This window comes from Oncorhynchus mykiss, chromosome 16, assembly GCF_013265735.2.
Source record: "Oncorhynchus mykiss isolate Arlee chromosome 16, USDA_OmykA_1.1, whole genome shotgun sequence".
NCBI classification, from domain to species: Eukaryota; Metazoa; Chordata; class Actinopteri; order Salmoniformes; family Salmonidae; genus Oncorhynchus; species Oncorhynchus mykiss.
The window spans coordinates 46,497,128-46,521,854 of record NC_048580.1 but is presented as its reverse complement, the minus strand read 5'-3'; the positions used below and the strand labels follow the sequence as shown (position 1 = coordinate 46,521,854).

Below are 24,727 nucleotides of genomic sequence, written 5' to 3'. Positions count from 1 at the left end.
TCTGGACCCCTACAAATCAGCTGGGCTAGACAATCTGGACCCTCTCTCTCTTTCAAATTATCCGCTGCAATTGTTGCAACCAATATTACTAGCCTGTTCAACCTCTCTTTCATATCGTCTGAGATCCCCATAGATTGGAAAGCTACCGCGGTCATCCCCCTCTTCAAAGGGGGAGACACTCTAGACTCAAACTGTTACAGACCTACAGTATATCTATCTAGCCTTTCTAAGGTCTTCGAAAACCAAGTTAACAAACAGATCACCGACCATTTGGAATTCCACTTTCTCCACTATGCAATCTGGTTTCCGAGCTGGTCACGGGTGCACCTCAGCCACGCTCGAGGTCCTAAACGATATCATAATTGCCATCGACAAAAGACCATCCTGTGCAGCCGTATTCATCGACCTGGCCAAGGCTTTCGACTCTGTCAATCACCACATTCTTATCGGTAGACTCAACAGCCTTGGTTTCTCAAATGACTGCCTCGCCTGGTTCACCAACTACTTCTCAGACAGAGTTCAGTGTGTAAAATCGGAGGGCCTGTTGTCCGGACCTCTGGCAGTCTCTATGGGGGTGCCACGGGGTTCAATTCTCGGGCTGTCTCTCTTCTCTGTATACATCAATGATGTTGCTCTTGCTGCTGGTGATTCTCTGATCCACCTCTACGCAGACGACACCATTCTGTATACTTCTGGCTCTTCTTTGGACACTGTGTTAACTAACCTCCAGACGAGCTTCAATGCCATACAACTCTCCTTCTGTGGCCTCCAACTGCTCTTAAATGCAAGTAAAACTAAATGCATGCTCTTCAACCGATCACTGCCCGCCCGCCTAGCATCACTACTCTGGCCGGTTCTGATATGTGGACTACTACAAATACCTAGGTGTCTGGTTAGACTGTAAACTCTCCTTCCAGACTCATATTAAGCATCTCCAATCCAAAATTAAATCTAGAATCAAATTCATATTTTGCAACAAAGCATCCTTCACTCAATGCTGCCAAACATACTCTCGTAAAACTGACTATCCTACCAATCCTTGACTTTGGTGATGTCCTTTATAAAATAGCCTCTAACACCCTACACAGAAAATTGATGCAGTCTATCACAGTGCCATCCGTTTCATCACCAAAGCCCCATATACTACCTACCACTGCAACCTGTATGCTCTTGTTGGCTGGCCCTCGCTTCATATTCGTCGCCAAACCCACTGGCTCCAGGTCATCTATAAGTCTTTGCTAGGTAAAGCCCCACCTTAGCTCACTAGTCACCATAGCAGCACCCACCCGTAGCAGCGCTCCAGCAGGTATATTTCACTGGTCACCGCCAAAGCCAATTCCTCCTTTGGCCGCCTTTCCTTCCAGTTCTCTGCTGCCAATGACTGGAACGAATTGCAAAAATCACTGAAGCTGGAGACTCATATCTCCCTCACTAACTTTAAACATCAGAGCAGCTTACAGATCATTGCACCTGTACATAGCCCATCTGTAAATAGCCCATCCAACTACCTCATCCCCATATTGTTATTTATTTTATTTCTATTATTTTGCTATTTTGCACCCCAGTATCTCTACGTGCACATTAATCTTCTGCACATCTATCATTCCAGTGTTTATTTGCTATACTGTAATTATTTCTCCACTATGGCCAATGTTTTGAGAGCGAGAGATGCTATGCGAAACGAAGTGCAGTGGAAAGAAAACGTCATCCTGCTTGGACAGGTATAGCTTTTTGCACCATAGAGCATTCCATACTATCATTTAAATCAGCTGAGGTTTAGAATAATACTAAATGATATTACTATTTGCTAACCACAGCAGCCTATGCGTCCTTCTGGTTGTAGTCTAATCTACTACTGCATAATTTGACCTCCCCGAGCGCAGTGGGTTTGTTTAGTTGATACAAATTCCCACCTGGACGTAACACACAGTCAAGGTTGGCTATATAAAATAATGTTTGAAGCATTGTACATGTTATTAAATTACCAGGTGGTTACTGAATCAGGTATCAAGTTTGATCATTAACCAATTATCATTTTAATGCGCCTGTGATGTCGTTGCCAATAAAGTCTCCGTCACCAAGCAGACGCGTAATAGGATCCGTCTAATGGACTTGTATCTACCACATAACACAACATAATGACATACTATTTATTGCATTGCTCTGCTATCAATATGTATCTGTTGAAATTGTAGCATTTGGGTGTATGCAGTTTTATGCATTATAATAACTAGGTAGAGAATGGTAAGAAATGTAGTAACATCAATTGCCACATGCCACAATGGACACATGCTGAATGAAATGCAGTGCCCTGGCATTGTGCAAGAAAGATGCTGATAAACATGATCATCAGACAAACACTTGCCCTGCAGTACTATGCCTGCCTGCCCTTCTTGGAGCGTTGCACACATTAGCCTCGACTTGCTCCATCAATTCTAATACCATGTTGAGGTCTGGCTCACTCGAGACAATGAACTTGAAGATGAAGAGCAGTAGAGGAAGTCTTGGTGTAAACAGGCCTCTATTAATAACAGCCAAGCAACTCTGTGGTCCTCGTATGTGGTCCTCGTAAACACACTCAAGGGGGGGGGCAGGTGGCCAAAGTGGAGGGCTAAAAGGAGAGGAGTGGTGACATTTTCCTGTCTCCCCTCTGAGCTGAGATGAGGGTCGAGATCGGAGAAGAGGTAAAGGAGAGTACGTAGCGGAACCTTAGAGAGAGGCTGGATTCAGTGGGTACATTTGCGACAAAGGTCTGAAGAGACATCCAGAGATTGTGTCTCAATGTAAAGTGTGTCAGGTGGATTGGACCTGTGTTTCTGTGGGGGTTCACTTTAACTACGCTTGCTGCCTCAGCAAGGGTTAGCCTGTGTGTGCTCTACTGTGTGAGTACTGTACCGGTTGGGCCTGAGCTGTCTGACAGCCAGCCGCCCCTGTCCAAGGCAAATATGACTCTGCCTTGGTACACTGGCGCCAGAGTCTCAGGCTGCTGGTCCACGAGGGCCCGAAGGTAAGTGTGTCTGTTTACTCAGTGTTGTCCATGCTTATTGGATTGTATGCTATCTGTCTGTGTTTGAACACTGAGCAACCACAGACAGGGCTGTGGAATTCATTTTGCCTGTGTGGGTGTTGAGGGTGTTGTCCCATCCCATGTCAGTTTGAGACATGCTGATGATGAGAGGTGCAGGGAAATGGAGGATCTATCTACCAAAAATATATGTTTTGAAACTAACCAAGATGTTTTATGTTGGTGCTTTAGTGGAGCTTGAACAGTACTAAATGTGGATTCAGAGTTTGATGTAACCGTTAGGCTGTTTTTTGACATTCAATTTAGCTGGATAATAAACAAGGGTGTTGGTATAAACCTATCTGTGACAATAAGGACCATTATAGTCCTGTTATAACACTCCAGCGTTGACTGTGAAAGGATATGACCATCCCTGCCCTCTCTCAGATTTGAATAAAATGAGAACGTTTAAAACATCCTTCATTTTTCTGTTATTTGTACTGTAATTCTACCTATAACTCTTTGTAAATACCAGCTTCAAACCCTTTCCTGCAATCAAATGACCAAATCGCCCTCTAGTGGCCTCATGGGTGGAATTATTTATTTTACACAGAAAATCCAGTGTTTCTATGTCAAACGTTTTTGTTATTTTTCAGTCTTCTGTGATGTATATAATGTGTCATATTGGGATGCAAACTCAAAATGTAATACATTTCAACTCTATATCTGACAAACTAATAGTCGTGTGTGAGGTGTATACTTTAGTTTCAAAGCACATTTGGTTAAGACTACCAATAAACACTCTGTGTGACCCAGATTTAGCCCACTGCAGTAAATTATTGATGATATGATGATTGTTGTGTTACAGTGGTAGTGGGGAAGACTCTTTGGACCGGCTCCTGCCTGGCCCCCCTATCACCGCCGTACGCAGGAAGAGCACATCCCAGACTAAGACAGAGCCGCCCCTGCTCCGCACCTGCACACACAGCAGGCAGACCCCCCTGGTACGATGAGCATGGTGCAGAGTCCAAAGAGGCCTTCGTCATCGGCACAACATTCATGGGTGTATGCCTTATTTTATTGTCAGTGTGTGAAGTGTTACTCAGGTGTTTTTGCTGTTATATGTGGTGTTGTAATGGTCTTTCCTTATTGTTGACAGGTTGTTGTACTCAAAAATACATGTGTGTTTGTCTGTGCAGGGTTGTGTGGGGGCAGTGCCTCAGGGAAGACCACGGTGGCCAATAAGATCATTGAGGCTCTGGATGTCCCCTGGGTAGTGCTGTTGTCCATGTACTCCTTCTACAAGGTGAGAGTCTGTCATTCATTTGGCTTGCTTGGGCTTTAGCCTTTCGGAGATGCTACTGTATTTTCTTCACAACAGCCTGGAGCCTTATTGACAGACATGTCACCCTTGTAATACTGCATGAATGAGCCTACCCACAATCCCTCACTCTTAATAATGTGGGGAAGAGACTGTCATGGGGAAGAGACTGTCTACAGCCTGGGTAATCCCATCCCTCCCTCCATCATGTCTATTTATAAACCAGCAGGGAACAACACGCATCCTGTCCCTTGGACTCAACATGCACGCACGAATCCACGCACACGCACGTGCACACACGTACACATTGTGTTTCTGTGTCCATCCATCCCTGAAGTTTGTTCTCCTGTACCCCCTAGGTTCTGACCCTTGAGGTACAGACCCTGGTAGCCAGTCAGTAACGACTACAACTTTGACCACCCAGGGGTGTTTGACTTTGAGCTGATGGTGGCCACCGTGCATGATCCCTGTGTATGACTTCACTACACATGGCAGACAGAAAGACTGGGTGAGTGTAGAACTGATGAGAGGCCATGTACCAAGTGAAAACTGTAGATTCTCTTGATATAGTTATCCACCGTAAACATTATTGGGATAGAGGAAATGGGCAGCTGTTGCAGTTCTGAGCATTTCTGTTGTCTCTGTCTCTCCCCTCCTTAGAAAACTGTGTATGTTGCCAGTGTGGTCATCTTTGAGGGGATCATGTCTTTTGCAGACAAAGAGCTTTTGGAGGTAAGGCTGTATGATCATCACATGTTTAGGGTTTCTGATCTCTTTACTGAATCAGTCGAGTCCTCTGTGACTGCAACGTACAGGAACATAGTGCTCTGTTGTTGCTCTGTCTGTCTCCAGCTCCGAGACATGAAGAGCATTGTGGACACTGACTCAGACATCCGGCTGGTACGTCGGCTGAGCAGGGACATCACAGAGCGCGGGCGGGACATCGAGGGGGTCATCAAGCAGTACAACAAGTTTGTGAAGCCTGCGTTTGAGCGGTACATCGAACCCCACATTCAGCTGGCAGACATCGTTGTGCCACCAGGTGAGTGATTTAGCACTAATCATTTGAAATGTCAAAAGTGCAATATCTTGGTATCTTCCAGTCTTTATCTAATATTTGTTAGCCTTTAGGAGCTAATACCCATATGACGGCATATATATCCTGCAGATATTCTATTATTTCATAGCAAATTTTCTGTGCAGATATTTTATCATGTTAATTATGAGGTAGCCATATGAGCTAGCGAAATGTTTCTGACCAAGTGAAAATATGTTGTTTCCAAAGTGAAAATATGTTGTTTCCAAGTGAAAATATGTTGTTTCCAAGTGAAAATATGTTGTTTCCAAGTGAAAATATGTTGTTTCCAAGTGAAAATATGTTGAATGTGTACCTCTGCCAGGTGGTGGTAACACGGTGGCCATTTACCTGATAGTCCAACATGTTCACAAGCAGATGGAGGAGGTGAGTGAGCCACAGAACACTGTGCATGAGAAGAGGGCGCCACACTGTGGCAGAATGCTGAAGTGTCTATAGAGGCATGGGAAGGGATGAGTGGCTGACATCTCTTTGCCTCTTTCTCTCTTTCTTTCTGTTTCTTTCACCCTTTACTACATTCCCTCTCTAGCTCTCGCTCTCTATCTCTTTCCCTCTCTCTTTGTGCAGCACGAGCTCAGTGTCAGGTAGGCTTACACATCTCCTACAGCTCCTCCCTCGTTCCACGCCTCTCTTCCTGGTGTTATTCACAATACCCCCACCAGGTGTCTCAGTGTGACTACATGGTTGACTTCTACTGAGGAGCTAGTGGGAGAGCAGAACAGTCTCTTGTCATTGTCACCTATTCAAATTTATTCTCCTTTGTGTTGTTTCGTCCAGGGCAGTCCTGTCCTCGGCCCAGCAGACTCAGCCCCCCCCCCCCCCCCAGACCCTCAGAGTGTTGTAAAGTATGCCCCAGGTCAAAGGCCTGCACACCATCATCAGGTCAGATCACAGTCTATGGGTCTTGGTAGTACTCCTATTTTGCTCCACTGTGTGTGTTTGGTGTTCCTTTCTAATAGTGCAGAGTTTGTGTTTGTAACCATGCTGAAGCTGGATCCTCCTTTCTCCAGATCACAGGAGTGTCCATCCTGCGGGCAGGGGAGACCATAGCCTTCCCTGAGGGCGGTGTGCATGGATGTCCGCATCGGCAAGATCCTCATCCAGACCAACCTGGACTCAGGAGAACCAGAGGTACTTTAGAATGTAACAGAATAGAATAAATCTTTATTAGCTGAAGAGAGAAGTGGCCTTGTTTAGAACAGTCACACTTATATCCACCTCACTGGGTGTCTCCTTAGTAACCAGATCTGCCTCCTCCACCTCCTGATCGTATCTCCGTGGTAACCCTGTTTCTCCTTCCTCCTCTCTCTGCCCATCCCTTTCCAGCTGCATTACCTGCGTCTGCCCAAAGACATCAGTGAGGACCATGTCATTCTAATGGACAGCACTGTGTCTTCAAGCGCTGCAGCCAGGATGGCTGTGAGGGCCCTATTGGTAAAGTAGCAATTGACATCCCTATCCCATAATAACTGATAGCCCCCCAACTTCATGATTAATCATTATAGTAACCATATAATTATAATTAGTAGTTCTGTTTCTATGAAAGTAACCCCCATTACCCACCATACTAAATGGCTGGGTTTTAAAAAGTTGGCATAGCATTGATTGTGTGTTGTGTTAAATGAGTGTTGTGATGTATCTGTGCAGGACCACAAGGTGCAGGAGGAGAAGATAGCGCTGGCCTCTCTGCTGAGGGCAGGGTTGGGGGTGCACTGGGTGGCCTATGCCTTCCCCAAGGTCAAAATCATCACCACCGCTGTGGACAAGGGTGTTGATGACTTCCTCCAAGTCATTCCTGGGATTGGTGGGTTTGGCTCTGCTGTAGCACTCCGGTTATGCGTCATGGACAGGGGTGGAAGTCATTGAATGTATTCTGTACTCCGTGTGATGTAAGTTAACTCTGTGTCATACAACTAAAACTATGTATCTGTGTGTTCTGTTGATACAGGGGACTTTGGGGACCGCTACTTTGGGACAGATGGTAGAACATCAGGCTGGAGTGACGGTGAGGAACAGGAGCGACCGAAACAACAAACAATGAACTTGATTCTGTGAAACACGAGGTTAAAGGCTAGCCTTGTGAAACCAGACTGTGTGCTTGCTCGATCAGGCTGGTTTAACAAGGCTAGTTCAGGGCAGGACTTCCTGGCCACACCAGTCACATTCCATTCAGCTGCACAGTAGATGGACTCAACAAAGGGTCTCAATAAACGAGTCAATACTCAAATGTATGTACAACAAGACATTTTTGTATGGTTTATATTAGATGTTAATGGGTCATTATTCTATTTAAATGGTTGGATGTTTCAGTTCTGGACTGCTCAAGCAAGCTAATGTTTATAATGTATATGGTGCTACATGAAACTGAATCAGTTTCATCCCCTCTCAAGACACTATCTTGAAATTACCTAGCTATTTGTTTTTTTATTATCAGGTGATATTTGGCAATTGTATATTAAATATAACATTATTGAAAGTTTATCTATGTTTTATTAGGTAGAGAAGCTTTCTAGCCTGTAGGGGGGAGCATTGTTCAATTATAGTTGCTGTGTTGCCATGTTGTGTGTGCTCCCAGATACTCAAAGTGCACTAGAAACCATATGAAGGCCTGTAATTGGTGCATTTCATTCAACTCCTTTCATTGAGTGAATTGACAAATCATGTGCAGGGAAATTGACCATTATTTTCAAGTATTTGAAAAGGTTTTGAAATTTGAAAGGTAGTGAGAGGAAATGGTATTGAATCCTCTCCACCCATGATGGAGATGATCGAAAACAGTCACTAGAAATTTGTTGAGGATGATCTTCACCTGAACAAAGAGATTGTGACATGTCCTGATGCCCAATGCTAAATACCAAAATATTAGATATCTTTGTATTTTTCTTACCCCATTTTTTAAGGGATGTGACACCCATTTATACATTACCTTTATTGTATTCATTTTTACCTGACATAGTATACACACATGTATAAGTGTTGAATGTATTTTATCTCTGCCTCTATGATTGACAAGCATAGCCTACATTTAGTCATGAGAGAACACTGTTTTGGGGGAATCTCTTTTTCTCTGTGATAACCCTTACAGAGTGGGTGACTGTGATCATGGATGTCATGCTGTATTCTCCAAGACAGCACAAGACCCCGCCTGCCCATGTGACTACTGCCTCAAGGTTAACCTGTTACTATGGAGACAAGCCCACCAATGAAAATTCAGCAGACGGTTGCGATGTTGACTGCAAGCTTTTTGTTTTAAGGGTGACCTATTTTGTTCTACAGCTAGTCAGACACAAACACACACACACACACAATAACACACACATAAACAAGGATACTCACACACATTGAGATTTATAGACTGTAGGAGGTTATAAGGATACACAAAATAAATAAACACACTCAAAGATAATAAACAAAAAAGCTTTTTAATTAATTTAAAGATTACAGTTTCTTGCTTGAGCACATTTGTCTAAACAGATTTCACTTTTTCAAAATAATTACCACGCAGCCCAAAACTGAAACATGTTGGCCAAAATGACACATTTAATTTGCAAAAATGCATTAATAAGGCTCTCAAAACATGAAATGCATGACGCGAAACCAACTACCTCCATCAAAACATACAACCTCTTATCTAATGAAAAGTTATTTCAATCAATCGTTGCACAATGGCCCAATAAATACTATCTACAACTATCAATATTGTCTAACAGGGTTAATTAACCCTGCCATTTGTTGATACTATAATTATAAAAGACAACAAAGCATATTATCACAGCATAGGCTGTATTCTTTTTTTTCCCAAAATGATTTTACCAAAGACGATGAATGCAGAAAGAATGTCACTCAAACATTTTTACAAAAAAATTGTTTTATACAAAATACGAATAAATAAAAATAGAATGCCACTCAAAAGCATGAATATCCAGAAACAAAGGCTTTATTTTAGATAGCTGAACTATCTTCCTTTACAGACCCCTCTACCCCTCCTTTGTCTTTGCTCTCGGCCTCTAACTTGGTCCGTTCTTGCAAACAGCAACTCAGAGGTGACCTTTTTTATGCATGAATAAGGACTGATTGCTGATTGAACAACCGTGCAAACAAGTTTTGCTCACATACAGAAGAGGTTCACATCCCTGGGAGTAATTTGTATCAGCTGTGACCAAATGTTAGAATTTGGTTTTGTTACGATTTACTCAACTGAGTTTTGCATCTTTTATAGAGTTGTGTTTTTCAACTATGTGCTTAGCATTTGCATTGTGTGTGAAAGCAACGATAAATGATTTACCGTTTCGAAAAAATAATACTGTTGTGCTCATTAGGTTATGATGGAGATCAAGTGTAATATTTTGACATGGCAAATTTGAACATTTATCTCTGGGAAATGCATGAGAGTGTAATTATGGAATAAAGTGAATGGCAGATTACCATGTGAGGAAACAACCCCCCATACATCTACTTGCAAGAATCTGACTTTCTCATTGCCTTAATAGCCAATTAAATCATTTTTACCTGTGATAAATCTATAGCACTATTGCAGAACCTTTGTCTTCCATTAGTCATCACCAGTGTTTTTCAGAGTTGCCTTTGGTTTCAGGATCAGTTTGATATTGCTAAATATTTGGCCTACAATGAGGGTTAAAGGCCACCCACCGTGTAAGAAAGTATTTCTTGGTCAATGCTTGGATCAAATCCAACTGTGTTTGTCACATGCTTCGTAGACGACAGGTGTAGACTAAAAGTGAAATACTTTCTTACAGGTCCTTTTCCAACAATACCGAGTTAAAGATAAAATATCAAATAAGAAATAGTGACACGAGGAATAAATACACAGTGAATAATGAATAATGATAACAAGTAAAAAGTAACATGGATAACATGGCTATAAACAGGGAGTACCAGTACCAAGTCGATGTGCAGGGGTAAGAGGTAAGTGAGGTAGCTATGTACATAAAGGTAGGGGTAAAGTGACTCGGCAACAGGATATTTAAGACAGTAGCAGCAGTGTACGTGGTGAGTGTGGGTGTGTGAGTGTGTGTGTGCGTGCGTGGCGTCAGTGTGCACGTGTGCGCATGTTATGTGTGTGGGTGTGTGTTGGGGTGTCAGTGTAAGTACTGTATGTGTGAGTGTGTGGGTAGAGTCCAGTGTGTGTGCATAGAGTCAGTGCAAGAGAGTTGGTGCAACAAAGGGTCAATGCAAGTAGTCTGGGTAGCCATTTGATTAGCAGATTTAGCAGTCTTGTTTAGTAGTCTTATGGTTTGGTGGTAGAATCTTTTCATGGTCCTGTTGGTTCCAGACTTGGTGCACTGGTACCGCTTGCCATGAGGTAGCCGAGAGAATAGTCTATGGCTTGGGTGACTGGAGTCTTTAAAAAAAATGTTGTGCCTTTCTCTGACACTGCCTTGTATAGAGGTCCTAGAAGGCAGGGAGCTTGGCCCCAGTGATGTACTTGGCAGTACTTCCCTTCCCTCTGTAGTGCCTTCCGGTCATGTGCTTTGCAGTTGCGGTACCAAGTGGTGATGCAGCCCGTCAAAATGCTGTCAATTGTGCGGCTGTAGAACTTTTTGAGAATCTGAGGGCCCATGCCATCTTTTCAGCCTTCTAAGGGGGAAGAGGTGCTGTCGTGCCCTTTTCACAACTGGGTATGTGTGGACCATGTTAATTCCTTAGATCATGATGTTATAATGGACATAATAATAATAATAATAATAATAATAATATCTTATCAGATCATGAACAGTGCATATGGAAAAGGGTCAAATGGAAAGAGTGCTTTCGACTGTGCTGTGTTTTAGTGAAGTTAGCTGGCAAGGTTGGACAAATAATTATTACCTTCTGGTAAAGGTAATCCTATCTAATAAAAGGCATATGAGGGTAAATGTTTTGATTTTTTAAAAGTCAAGCTTAGAGAAAACACATTTTTCAAAGTGCCACTTTATTACAAAAGTATAAACTTGACCGACATTTTCATGAATATTAATCTTGATATAAAACATTACAATCTTTTTCATTTTTAGCACTTAATTACAAGCTTCGGGCACAAGACCCCGTCGTCTGATTAGCAAACACACAACAGTAGCTGCCACATAAAACTTAGCTGGGCTTTTCAATGAACACATCATAGCTTAAGTGGCTTGGAAAAATGTAACAAAAGCACACCAAACTTCACATTGTAACTTACTTCTTTGCAAATTTGCCACCAGAGAAGTCATTCCAAAAACACAACCAAACATAAATAGTAAAAGATAGATTTCTTGACACCAATTATATATTTATTATTATTTCTCTTTTCGTAACATACACACACGCACATTGCGTCAACATACATAATAATAATAATAATAACCACATTGTGTGCTGGTATATTTGGTCAGATGGAGTTTTCTTCTTTAGTATCCAGGTTGAGATGACGTTTTGCGTTATACTTTTTATACTCTCCTTCACAATCTCTGCGTTGGATCATTGGCATTTAGTGTCACTTGCACTGTTGTTGTTTTTTCCTGTATATTTAAGGTGTCACTGGGGATCGAGAGTAGATCAAAATGTTCATCAGTGGCGTGATGAGACACAGCTTTGGAGGGTTTGCTGATGGATGTCAGTTCCGCCATGCGTTCAGAGTTGAGGATGGTGGAATCACCATCGTCAGTGATCAGGACTGTGAGGCAGAAGCAGTATCTTGGCTGATCCACAGTTTTGAGCTATTCAATTTGTGTGGACTCCACCAGCATGCCCCCTTGACTAGATATGGCCCCTGTAGTTCACATAGTAGTGTCCTATCCGCTCTGTGGTGAAGACGAAGGCAGTGACCAACTTGACAGTAACAATTACCAGAGATTTCCAGTGACCAAAGCTATCCTGAATCAGAATGACATTTTGCTCTCTAAGAGAAACAAGGCAACATAATAACTAAACAATCAACAACATTATCAAAAAAGAAAACGTTCTTAGATACCACATGACAGTGCTTGATTTGAGTTTTTTTAGCATGCAACATTAAGCAGGCAAAGTGCAAGAAAAAATAAAACACTTCATTTACAGATGGCATTGGAGACAGTTGTCAGTCCATGTGATATGTAACAAATGAAAAGGGAAAAATATCTGCTATTATCATCTGAGAATATGGTCAAATTATTTGTGTTTTTTTTTTGGGGGGGGGGGGGGGAGAAAACAACAATGTGTGCAATTTAGTTAATTATTCTCTCATAATTTGACTCTTGGTCCCTGAGCTTTCAAGTCTTTTGATTAATATTTAATTTATTTACTTTTAATACTTTTAATTCCTTCCTGAATCACACCTCGACCAACTTGGGGGGAAAGGTCTGCCGTACACAGACTAAGTGCTACATAGGGAGTAAACTGAAAGTTGTGCTCATTCCTAAACTAGGGCTCCAGGATTGCCAGTACAATAACACTGTTTTAACCATAGAAATGAATTATATTTCAATGGTTAGACCTGCAAAAATTGGGAAGAATTTTCCAAATGTTCCCTCTAATTGTGCTCTGCACATTGTTAAAATAGTGCTGCCATCCTACAGATTTTTCTGTAATAGTTTTGTGCTCATTTCTCATCACTACCTTTGGAATCAAGGTAGGGGTTTGACCCAGCCAAGGGCTTTCTCTTCAGCCCAGGTCATTAACCACTGACCAACACTGTTGCCCTAGGCTCTGAAAGGCAGGAAGTTATGACTGTAATGTAAACATGTGAGTGAGCATGAGAGGGGCTCAACCAGCTCTCCTCGACCGTGGTCTTCTTTTTAAATGCTAGGAAGGAGGTGAGAGGTCACAGAGGGAGCAGCCTTAGAGCCCAGTGACATACATCTCCATGCCGTCGTTGAAGGTGAAGATGGTGGTGGTGCTGGAAGTGGCAGTTCCGCCCTGCTTCATGTCCCCTATACTCTCGTACAGGTTCTCCCCGGGCAGCAGCAGGGCTTTGGCTGGAAGGTGCTGTAACTTGGGGGTTTGCTGTGTGGGTGGTGGCGGGGGAGGCTGCTGCTGCTGCAAGGGCTGCTGGGACTTCTTCCTTCTGGGCCTGAGGGTGGCGCAGGTGTTGGGAGGCCGTTCGGTTCCTCCAACTCGCTTCCAACCACCACCACCTTCCATAGGCTCATAGGCAGGGTTGCTTTCCTCCCCCGTCCCGATGGACTCGTAACAGTGGTCCTCCAGAGTTGCAGAGGCTCCTCCGACAGGCTTCCCTTCCTGCGGGGCCCAGTTCTGGGGCTTGACCACCACACTGAACCCACCGTCTCGGTCCCGGTCCCGGTCACCGCGTCCCAAGGTACGGAAGCCAATGTTTGCTGGGGGAGACCCAAGAACAGTTCTCTTCTTCTTGACTGGTTTGGAGTACATCTCTGCAGCCTGGAAACCACACAGCACAGGACAACCCTCAGTACTAATCAGTCTGATAAACACAATGAACACATACTTTGTAATGACAAACATACTCACCAGGGGAGGCTGTTGGGAGAAGCTATAGGAGGACGGGCTCATTGTAATGGTTGGAATGGAACCCACGTTTGACTCCGTTCCATTAATTCCATTCCAGCCATTACAATGAGCGCGTCCTCCTATACATCCACCCACCAACCTCCACTGATACTCACCATAGCAGTAGATGGCTGAATGTTCTCTCCACTGTGAGGACTTAGAGGGCCTAAGGGTTTGTTTTGGAGCATGATGATGTCATCATCCTCTGGAGGCTTCCATATATACTGCTCTCCATTACCCATGAACACTGCCTCCTGCCAGCCAATCAGAGAACGGGTTTGTCAACACATCACATGTGATTGAGATGAAACACAGCAATAAAACAAACAAAACATAGTGCTTTTTTATAATACTTGGGAGAGTGTAATGAAAAGTTCAGTTACAGGCTTATTATTTAAAATGCCTTTGCTCTCCTCTGCTAAGGAGAATACAAGTCATTCCTTGTGTGCAAACATACATATAAATGCATTACATTACATTGGCACTCTAAACATCTCAATGAAATGTTTAGCTCTCAACAGAATTACTTGAGCTGCAGAGGCATCAGGAGAAATTGACTAAGATTCAATGCTCTCTAGGGGCTGCCTACGGACCCAGCATCCATGACAGATCCTAAAGAAGATGCATGCTCATTCACAACACCTCAAACAGCCTTGCAGGCATAAATGTAGGAAGCATCTAGATTCTAGACCATTACAGTTGATTCATGCAAGCTGTACAGCTCTACATTATTGGAGCACAGGGGATACTAACCAAATCAAGAATACATTATGTATATTAAAACTAGGATTAGAGACTTGACTTAAAGTACCACATCTTGTGGATTTTAACTGATAGGTGCAGCTTGCAGTTTGAATGACAGGACAGCCAAGCAGCACCATTGTCTTTCTGCAGGGATAATGATCTGTGTTTCAATGCATTGCGTCATCTATATGGCATTGAGCCCGAGAGAGCAGCGCTGTGAAGAATGCTAAGTACAAAACGTAATCTTATACAAAACACACAAACATACACACACACAGTCTGTGAGTAATACATGTAGTGAACTGGAAGTACATACAGAGACATGTATAAACAGGCAGGAAAATGCAGTGAAATTAATCATCATTTCTGCACACATGGCCTTCGTCAAGGTCTGACTTTCAGACTCCCCTAACGAACAGAAATCTGTATCTGTATAATTCTGTATTATCAGCCTTTTTTCTACCAACCTTGGGGAAGGTGGGCAGGTTGAAGGCCTCCGCGTTTTTCCGGAGCATCTTAACGCTGTGAGGATGTGGCGGAAGCGGGGCAGGATGTGAAGGTGGGGCGTGGCGAGGAGGCGGCACCGGTGCCTCCCCCATATCCGTCCCACTATCTCTCTTTTGGGGGACAGCCTTGTCCACCTTCAGGAGCTTCCGGACGCAGGCGTACTCTGCAGTCGTCTCCGGGGGGTGTGGAGGAGCCATGGCCTGGGGCATGGGATCTGGCTCGGGAAGCAGTTCATTCAACCCATCCCCGTCTGGGTCAGGGGGGGCAGGGGTGTTGGCTGGGACGGCCGGAGGGGCTGGGGTGTCTGTCTCTCCGGCCCTGCCCACTATGGCGTAGAGGTTGTTATCAGGGCCACGCTTCGGGGAGGAGCGTTGACCGACCTCAGAGTAGGTGTGCTCCTCTCCCGTACCAGAGGGTACCTGGGGTAGCGTCCGTCCCCCGGAGCGCAGGTCAGAGTTGGACCGGCGGCTGGGCAGCAGCAGGAGGTCCATGCTGGCCGGACGGTTCTTTTTGGATGACTCTGCAGGACACATGGAAACCAGAAAGGTTAGCATTCTTTCACACCTAAATAAAAGAAGGCTTTGTAAAAGGTGTCAATTTCATTGTTTGTTATGTAGTGAAGATTTCTCGAAATGGAGCTCAACATTTGTGATAGTCTTATACCTAAGAGTTCTACTCACTCTTGCCATTGCAGTTTAGCTTGTTCATCTCACCGTCCGACTTGCTGATGGAACGCAGCCTTGACTGCTTGAGTATACTCTGAAAACACACAAACAAATTATAGTTTTCTCAATCGCTTGAATGCATAATGTATCCATATTTTACCTAAAATGATGCTCACAGCTGAGGTAAATGTGGTAATATGAGGGATTCTCTGCTCACCATGTCCATCAGCCTGTGCTTCCCACCTTCACTGGAGACATTATGCGTCTTTCCCTTCCTATAATAAACACAACATTTCATGTACTATAAAGACGCAAATAGCTGTGTGCGTGTGCACATGGTCATGGTCATTAACTCGTCTCACCTCTGGCAGCCCACACAGAGCACCACGATGAGGATGGTGACGACGAAGGCTGAGGCAGCAGCGATAGCGCCCAGCAGCAGGACCTTGCCGTAGGAAGGAGACGTGAAGTTCAGCCCGTCCTGCATGGAGGCCATGTGGGAGCGCTGGCGCTCGCTCTCTCACAACCACACACTCACCACACACATGCACACCGCACACGTAGGCACCACAACCTCCCTGGGCTCTGCAGAGACGGAGAAGGAGAGGAAAGAACTGTGTGTTTGTCATACAGATCAGCTGCTCTTATTTAAGCCCATGGAATTGTAAGGGGGAATGGGGAACTTCGGCAAACATATCATTCAAATAAAAAGGAGAAGACATCATGAAAAACAGTTGCTTGAATTGCTCCATTTATTCCATTGCTCCAAGGACCAACAAAAGAAGGACATAGGAATAACCAAGAGATCAACCACAGCATTTCTGACCTCCTTTTCTTTGTCCTCTTTTCCTCTCCACTGACTGTCATTTACCCTGTGGCATCTTTATCTTCCTTGGCTCGTTAAGGATTTGGGGCATTTCTGACACATCCACAAAACGTCAGGTACCTAACCTGTTGTGTCCAAAGAGCCCATAGTACTACAATCAACATCAGTGGAATTAATATCCAGATTCAAATGTGTGCTGGACTTTATCTTTGAAACTACGCTTAATCTTTAGTCTTCAGGGACCACCCTCACCGGGACCTTTCCTCTACACACACATATGCTGTACCAATCATCCCTGCGAGAAACCAGTTGAAGATATGCTGATATATGTGTTTGTTTAAGTGTAATGTAATTCACCCCATGTAACTATCATGATTTGCCCCATGTTTGAATCAATCCTGCACAACAGTGTAAATATTAACAGGGTCAATGAGTCACATGGAAGCTAAAAATACTGTAACACAGACAGAGGAACAGAGAGAGGCACACATCATTATCTTATTCCGAAACCAAAGAGAAGATAGAGAACAGAGGAAACCATATTTTCTTTGATTATATTGTCCTCCAAGCTTTTTCCTCTCTCAGTGAAAGAGGAGTGTAAAGTGGACGGTTTGATTGAAACAAAGAGGAAAAGTCCTTATCAGGATTATTTCATGATGCCCTCCAAATCTCAAAGCGACAGCAAATATGTTTCTGATATAACTGTCCTGGCTGACTAATCAGTCGCATATTTTCACAAAATCCGTTAAACTTATTTAACTACATGACAACAGAAGAAAACACCAAGTATTTTGAACCAGCAATCCCCAAGGTGCTAGCCTATTTTGAAACAGGTTCCCAAATCTCTTCTCACAGATACATTCATCGGTGAATATACTGTCACGCTCTTTATACATTACGATTCATATGACTCATTTCACTCTGATCTATAGTCTAAAGTCTCTCTATACCTTCAACTTTACGACTTCTCCAGAGTTCATCATAGCCTCTTGTTGACTAACAGTTGAAGTTGAGTCGGGATGGTCTCAATTAGTACAGAAGGAAAGGGTTACATCGCTTAACTTTGTCTCTGCATGTGGCTATGGTTGGACATCTGTGCTTCTGAATATATTTATGCTAACTATGGAGTGCCATAACCTGGCATGAAAAACATTTGACATTTAAATGCTCAGGTCACACAGCATGCTGAGGTACAGTATAATGTGTTCTTTATGTCCTTGTTAACAGAGGAACATTGTTTTCTGCACTACTACCCCCATCTCCCCCCAAACACAGGTTCAGACCAGCTGCTAGGTAATTAGGAGGTACTGTGATGTATGTCCAGTATCACAGGTGCTTTTCCCCTCTTCAATTAACTCATATTAGGTTCCTCTTATATTTTTATCTCTCGCACACAAAAACAAACCCTTATCTCCCATGACTGTCTGACATCCCTATCGCTCAACCATTTCTTCAGTTAGACATAATAGTAAATTGGCTCCTACACACTGAAACAGAGAGCTCTGCACTGAATCTTGTTCCGGTACAGCGAAAATGGGATGGGGTGTGTTTGGGGGGGGGGTTCTGGGCAGGTGGGGGTAGTTTTGAGCTGTGCGCCTTTGTGCCTGCATCATTCACTCTATAGAAATAGATGAGGTTGTGAAGAATGTAGCACTGATTTGCAACATATGGATATTCCACACAGGGAATTTCAACACCAACAGATATGCATGTTTCTGCCAAGTGTTGATATCTTTAAAGCATTTATCTTATGTCCTCCTTGGGAATTGGAGTAAATAATTGGTGGAATGCACACACATTATTTTTTGGTTTTAGCCAAAAGAGTGTCTATGGTCAGATCAATTCAATGGCTATGGGACCAATGTGCCAATTTGGTAGGCACTTACATGGTTAGTATTGTTGCTCATTAGCATACCAGTGTGGGTATCCAAAATGGCTGAAGCAGCCCAGATAAATTAGCCTTAGCCTTGCCATTGCAGTGGGCTGTGGTGGTCTGTACAGTGCTAGTAGGGCACATGTTTACATTGTAAATTATATGGGAGAGAAAGTTCTGATTCTTCCAAAAATATGGTTTCATCCTTCAGCTGTTCTCGTAAGTATGATACAGAGTGCTCTCAACAGGGCACAAACACAAACTGTGCTCTTTCTTGACTCGCAAATTAGTCCCTGCTTGATAAATATGAATAAAATGTATTAATAAATGACATTTCGCAACAGTAGAGAGCCAACCACTACATACCTGTACAGATCTTTTGGCAATGACTGTACAATACATTGAGGCAGGAAACATGCTTCATAACACATCTGTATTACCTTACAACTTAACGGACATACCTATATATTGTATACTGTGTGTAAAGCATGACATAAAAGTGTTAAATACAGGGGAAGTATAAACAGGAGAGGTGAACAAACCTTTAACTTTACACAATTTAAAAATTCCCACCAGAATTCAAATGTCTTTAAGTGCTTTCCAACTCCCTCCCCAGAGTTGACCCAGAATATATATTTTGTAACACTCTCACAAGAATATCCTGAATATTCTGAAATACCCAAATGGATCCAGAAAGACATTCTATTCATTCAGAAATCTGACAGTGTATCTATGTTCTGAGAACAGAACACAGATGTTTTGAGCAAGGGTAAGGCAAGAGGAAGTAGAGCAGAGTAAGGCTGAAAGGAGGGTGAGGAAGAAAGAGAGAGGCAGGCACATCAGTGTGTGCGTGGGAGTTCCGTGACAGGTGTTTTGAAGAAGCTGAAAAGCTGATGATGAGAGGAGACTGTCACATTTCCAGAGCCAGGTTCCCAGAGCTGCTGCCTTGTTGTCTCTGTCGGTCCACCTCCTCCTCCTCCCAACATATTCTACTCTACTCTCTCTCTCTCTCTCTCTCTCTCTCTCTCTCTCTCTCTTCTCTCTCTCTCTATCCCCTGCCTTACCCCTTGGCTCATAGTCAGAGTGACGCCTCGGCACTGCAGTGTAATCTCTGGCCCTGGAGCAGCTTTCTCTAAGCCAACCAATTGGACGTTGCGCTCCGAGCAGAGCAAAGCAGTCAAATGGCCCTCCACCAGAGGCTCCTCTGCTAAACAAAGCCCCTCTCCCCAGCCACAGAGAAAACCCCCTCATCCTATGGCAATCTACTATGCGCTTAAACCTCAAACTGTAAATGTTCATTGTTCTTCTACCCCTTGTGTTGCCCAACCTGTCTGTGTGTTACTGGGGTGACAGGAGGCTGGGCATGTCAGGGTATAAGGGAGCTAAGAACAGGACATGTGGTGTGGGTCCTTGACAGGCCATAGAGACAAGTTTTAGAGCATGTTGATGCACCTCTTTATGCCTACATTATGTCTTTAAGCCTGTATCTACATGCACATCTGTTTTGTGGAGAAGGGATCCGCATGTGTATTTCATTTGTATAGTCTGGAAAGGGTACTGGGTTGGAAATCGTAAAAAAGGGTACAGGCTAGCCGACAACTCAATGAGCGTCCCGAACGCCTTCCAGAACGGGCACGAGATCTCAGCACCCCGGTCGGAGACCATGTCCACTGGGAATCTGTGGATACAGAAGACGTGCTGCACCATAAGCTGGGCCGTCTCCTTGGCCGAGGGTACTTTGGGGAGAGGAATGAAGTGGGTGGCTTGGGAAATCCAGTCAACCACAGCCAGGATGGCAGTGTTGCCCTCAGACGGGGGGAGACCCATGACCAAATCCAGAGATATATGGGACAAGGGACGATGAGCGACAGGCAGTGGTTGAAGCAGACCAGCCGGAGCTTGCCAAGGAGTCTTGTTCTGTGCACAGACAGTGCAGGCGGCGACTAACAAGGCAACATCCAAAACCATAGTAAGCCACCAAACGCGTTGTCAGATGGGAACCCGGGTGGCAGGCAAGCCTGGAGGAATGGGCCAAATCCAAAACCGCGGACCGGACTGCGTCAGGCACAAACATCCGGTTATCTGGGCCCCCCCATCTGTTTCCCTATACCCTAGCTGAGTGCTGTCGCCAGGCACGAGGTGGGAAGGGTTCCGGGATGGTAACCGTGGAATTATAGCGGCAAGACATGGCATCCGGCTTGACGTTCTTGGACCCCGGGCTGGTAGGAGAGGGAAAAGTTGAACCAGGTAAACAGCAGGGTCCATCTCGCCTGTCTGGAGTTGAGGCACTTGGCCGTGTGGAGATACTCCATGTTTTTGTGGTCGGTCCACACAATGAACGGATGTTCGCCTTTTCTAGCCAATGCCTCCATTCCTCCAATGCCATTTTCACCGCAAGAAGCTCCCGATTCCCCACATCATAGTTCCTCTACGTGCTGTTGAGGTGGTGGGAGAAGAAGGCACAGGGATGCAGCTTAAGGTCCAGGGCAGAACCTTGGGAGAGGACAGCCCCCACTCCGACATCCGAAGCATCGGCCTTCACCAAGAACTGATGGGAAGGGTCAGGATGAACCAAGATAGGAACAGTGGTGAAGCTGCGTTTGAGGTCCCGGAATGCTCGGTCAGCGGCAGAGGACCACGTGAACGGAACCTTGGTAGAGGTGAGTGCAGACAGGGGGAGACCAGGGTGCTGTAACCCCGGATAAAGCGCTGTAAAAATTGGCAAACCTCAGGAAGCGTTGCAGCTGCACCCTGGATATAGGCTGGGGCCAATCCACCCCCGCTTACACCTTCCTGGGATCCATCTGGACACTCCCAGCAGAGATGATGTAGCCCAGAAAGGGAATGGTGGAGCAATGGAACTTGCACTTTCCACCTTAACAAACAGCTGGTTCTCCAGAAGGTTCTGGAGAACATGTCTGACGTGGAGCACGTGTTCTTGGGGGGAGTGGGAGAAGACAAGGATGTCATCAATGTAGACGAAGACGAACCGGTTCAACATGTCACGGAGAACATCATTCACCAGAGCCAGGAACACAGCAGGGGCGTTGGTGTGGCCAAACGTCATGACCAGTTATTCGTAGTGGCCGCTGGCCGTGTTGAAGGCGGTCTTCCACTCGTCCCCCTCTCGTATCCGCACCAGGTGGTAGGCATTTCGTAGATCCAACTTGGAGAAAACAGTGGCCCACTGGTGGCTCGAAGACAGAGGAAATAAGTGGTAGTAGATAATGGTTCTTCACAGTAATGGCATTGAGTTCCTGGTAGTCAATGCACGGGCACAAGGTCTTGTCCTTTATCTCCACGAAGAAGAACCCTGTGCCAGTGGGAGAGGAAGAGGGACGGATAAATCCTGCTGCTAGGAAGTCCCCGATGTAGGTCTCCATAGCCTTGGTCTCTGGTCCCGATAGAGAGTACAGACGTCCCCGGGGCGGCTGGTGCTAGGGAGAAGGTCAATTCCGCAGTCATAGGGACGGTGCGGCAGAAGGGAAGTAGCCCAGGACCTGCTGAACACCTCCCGGAGGTCCTGCTACTCCACGGGAATGGCGGAGAGGTCTGGAGCAACTTCTGAGCCCCCAGGAAGACGTCCAGAGGCAGGTTGCGCCGACTTCAGACAATGGGGGTGGCAGAACGGACTCCAGCCCATGATAGCACCCATAGACCAGTTGATGAGGGGATCGTGTCGCTGGAGCCAGAAGAATCCCAAAACCATGGGAATCTGGGGAGACTTGATGAGCAGGAATTGAATGGTCTCGCTGTGATTCCCTGACACACGTAGGTTGATGGGAGTGGTGTAATGGGTGACCCGACCTATAGAGTGCCGTCTAGCGCTCTACCATCCATGGGAATGGAGAGGGGTTGAGTGGGGAAGTTCAGCTCGGAAGCCAGTGTGGCATCCAAAAAGCTCTCATCGGCCCCAGAGTCAATGAGGACACGGAGAGATTTGGACTGGTTTCCCCACAGCAGAATGGCATGAAAAGAGGTGCCACCAAAGTTGGGGGAGCCTCAAGCGGAGCGGGGTCTGCGTCCCGCACCGGAGCCTCCACCGAGATAAGATGCCCACCCGGACCCTCCCCTATAGGTTCAGGTTTGCGGCCGGAGTCCTCACCTTTGGGAGGGGTACTGTCACGCCCTGACCTTAGAGAGCCTTGTTTATTCTCTATTTGTGACTTGGGTGGGCAAATCTATGTTTCTATTTCTTTGTTGGCCTAGTATGGTTCCCAATCAGAGGCAGCTGTTTATCGTTGTCTCTGATTGGGGATCATACTTAGGCAGCCTTTTTTCCCACCTTTGATTGTGGGATCTTGTTTTTGCATAGTTGCTGTCTAGCCCTGCAGAACTTTACGTTCGGTTTTGTATTTTGTAGTTTTGTCAGAGTTCAGTATTAAAAATCATGTACACTTTCCACGCTGCGCTTTGGTCTCATTCTTCTAACGACGGACGTAACAGGTGTGGGAATTTCCACGTGTTGATCAAAAATGAGGGCACTGTCAGCCGTCAGTGTAGCTAACTAGCATGCTAACTTTATCTAGCTAGCTAATGTTATCTGTTGTTGCTGTGTGTTTTTTTTTAACTACACCGCATTCAAAAGATTTGTCAGCTGACTATGGCTTCTAAAACTGGACTTGTCACAAGCACTAATTTAGGGAAAACTTTGCCACAGATGGAAACCACTGGCCTATCTTTGACTTCGCAATCTATTGTTGTCTCCAAAGTTATGGCATTTTCCATGAATTGTGGCAGGCAAATCCACCATAGAAACAGTTAGAAGGAACTGTGATGAAGCTCCAGAAATTATGGATAACTATTGAAAGATAGCTGATATGCGTTTTTCTACATTGTAATGGACACGGTGCAACCTTTGGTAGGCAGGCTGCTGGCAGGCTTCAGCTGCGGTACAACAAAGCCAAGTCAAATCGTGCTCATAGTTCTCACAGGGGAAATGAAATGATAGGCTACAATGACTTTGCTCATGATCATGCACGCCACAAATGACATGTTCCTTGAATTTTCTTTTGCGAGTGCCCTTTCATTATTTGGATAGACACTTGTGGTTTCTAGCTAACATTACTGTCACGCCTTGACCATAGAAAGCCTTTTTATTCTCTATTTTGGTTAGGTCGGGGTGTGACTAGGGTGGGTGATCTAGTGTGTTTATTTCTACGTTGGCTGGTATGGTTCCCCATCAGAGGCAGCTGTTTAGCGTTGTCTCTGATTGGGGATCATATTTAGGCAGCCATTTCCCTACTGTGTTTGTGGGATCTTGTTTTTGTGTTGTTGCCTGTGAGCACTTCATTTATGTCACATTTCGTTCATTCTTTATTGTTTTTGTGCGTTTCACTCAAATAAACATGTGGAATCCAGATCACGCTGCGCTTTGGTCCGAGTATGCTTCCAACGATGATTGTGACAGTTACACCAATCAAAGCAGTGCAGTGTGTAGTTAAGCAAAAGTTTAGTGGTCAAAACCATTCATCTTGGGGGCGCCAGTGGGAGCAGGTTTTCAAAGGCTATCAAATCACGCAATTATATATTTGACCATTTATAAAATGGTCATATATAAAAAAGAATAATACAGACTAGCTCAAAAAAAAGTGAACATTTACAAATTATCCAATGGATATGATCATTTTCTGGTAAAATGTCTGGTTAATTTGCTCCATGGCTCAGGCGGCCAAGTGGACACATGGCTGTTTGACTCATCTCAGTCACGAAGAGGAATAACTTTGCAGCTGTTTGTAATTAATAAACAACGCCATGCTGGTGGGTGGTAACATTCAAATAAAATCCAGCACTGAAACGAAACGTAGGCTAAAAATCATTTGTATGGCATGGGAAAAGACCGCATTCACACGGATTTGAACGAAGTGGGCAGTTTGGATTTGTCAATTCAAGCCAAAATATATCATACTTTGACTAAAACGATGACTTATTGACTTAAATCATTGTGCAACATCATGGGTAATATTTGGCCTTCGTTTCTCATCTCGAAAAAGTCGATTTCTACTGGTGTGGGCCTTTAAATTTGGTTCAATATGGCAAAAATAAATACTACATTTCACAGAAAGCATTAGTTAAACCCTCAAGTTGACCATGAGGACTTCAAAAAGAAGCCAAATAAATGAAATGGTTGGTGGAAATATAATTGGCTATTGTAAGCGCTATGTTTAAAATAGTATATGAACATTGTTTCTAGAGAACAGTTATATATTC

At 44.5% G+C, this 24,727-nt stretch overlaps 1 protein-coding gene and 1 pseudogene across 1 annotated transcript in view; one reads left to right on the top strand and one right to left on the bottom strand.

The window, feature by feature from the left end:
* The first annotated feature begins 2,945 nt into the window (after positions 1 to 2,945).
* On the top strand, positions 2,946 to 8,115 carry LOC110491073 (annotated as a pseudogene).
* Positions 8,116 to 11,336: 3,221 nt separating this feature from the next.
* LOC110492755 overlaps positions 11,337 to 24,727 on the bottom strand; it is a 15,584-nt gene continuing 2,193 nt past the window's right edge. Inside the window, exons 2-7 of the mRNA XM_021567228.2 lie at positions 16,181 to 16,403; positions 16,036 to 16,093; positions 15,834 to 15,912; positions 15,114 to 15,673; positions 14,019 to 14,156; positions 11,337 to 13,773 (exon numbers count right to left, since the gene is read on the bottom strand). Of these exons, the coding sequence (XP_021422903.2) occupies positions 13,216 to 13,773; positions 14,019 to 14,156; positions 15,114 to 15,673; positions 15,834 to 15,912; positions 16,036 to 16,093; positions 16,181 to 16,314 (1,527 nt within the window). The 5' untranslated portion in view covers positions 16,315 to 16,403 and the 3' untranslated portion in view covers positions 11,337 to 13,215. The remainder of the gene's footprint in view (positions 13,774 to 14,018; positions 14,157 to 15,113; positions 15,674 to 15,833; positions 15,913 to 16,035; positions 16,094 to 16,180; positions 16,404 to 24,727) is intronic.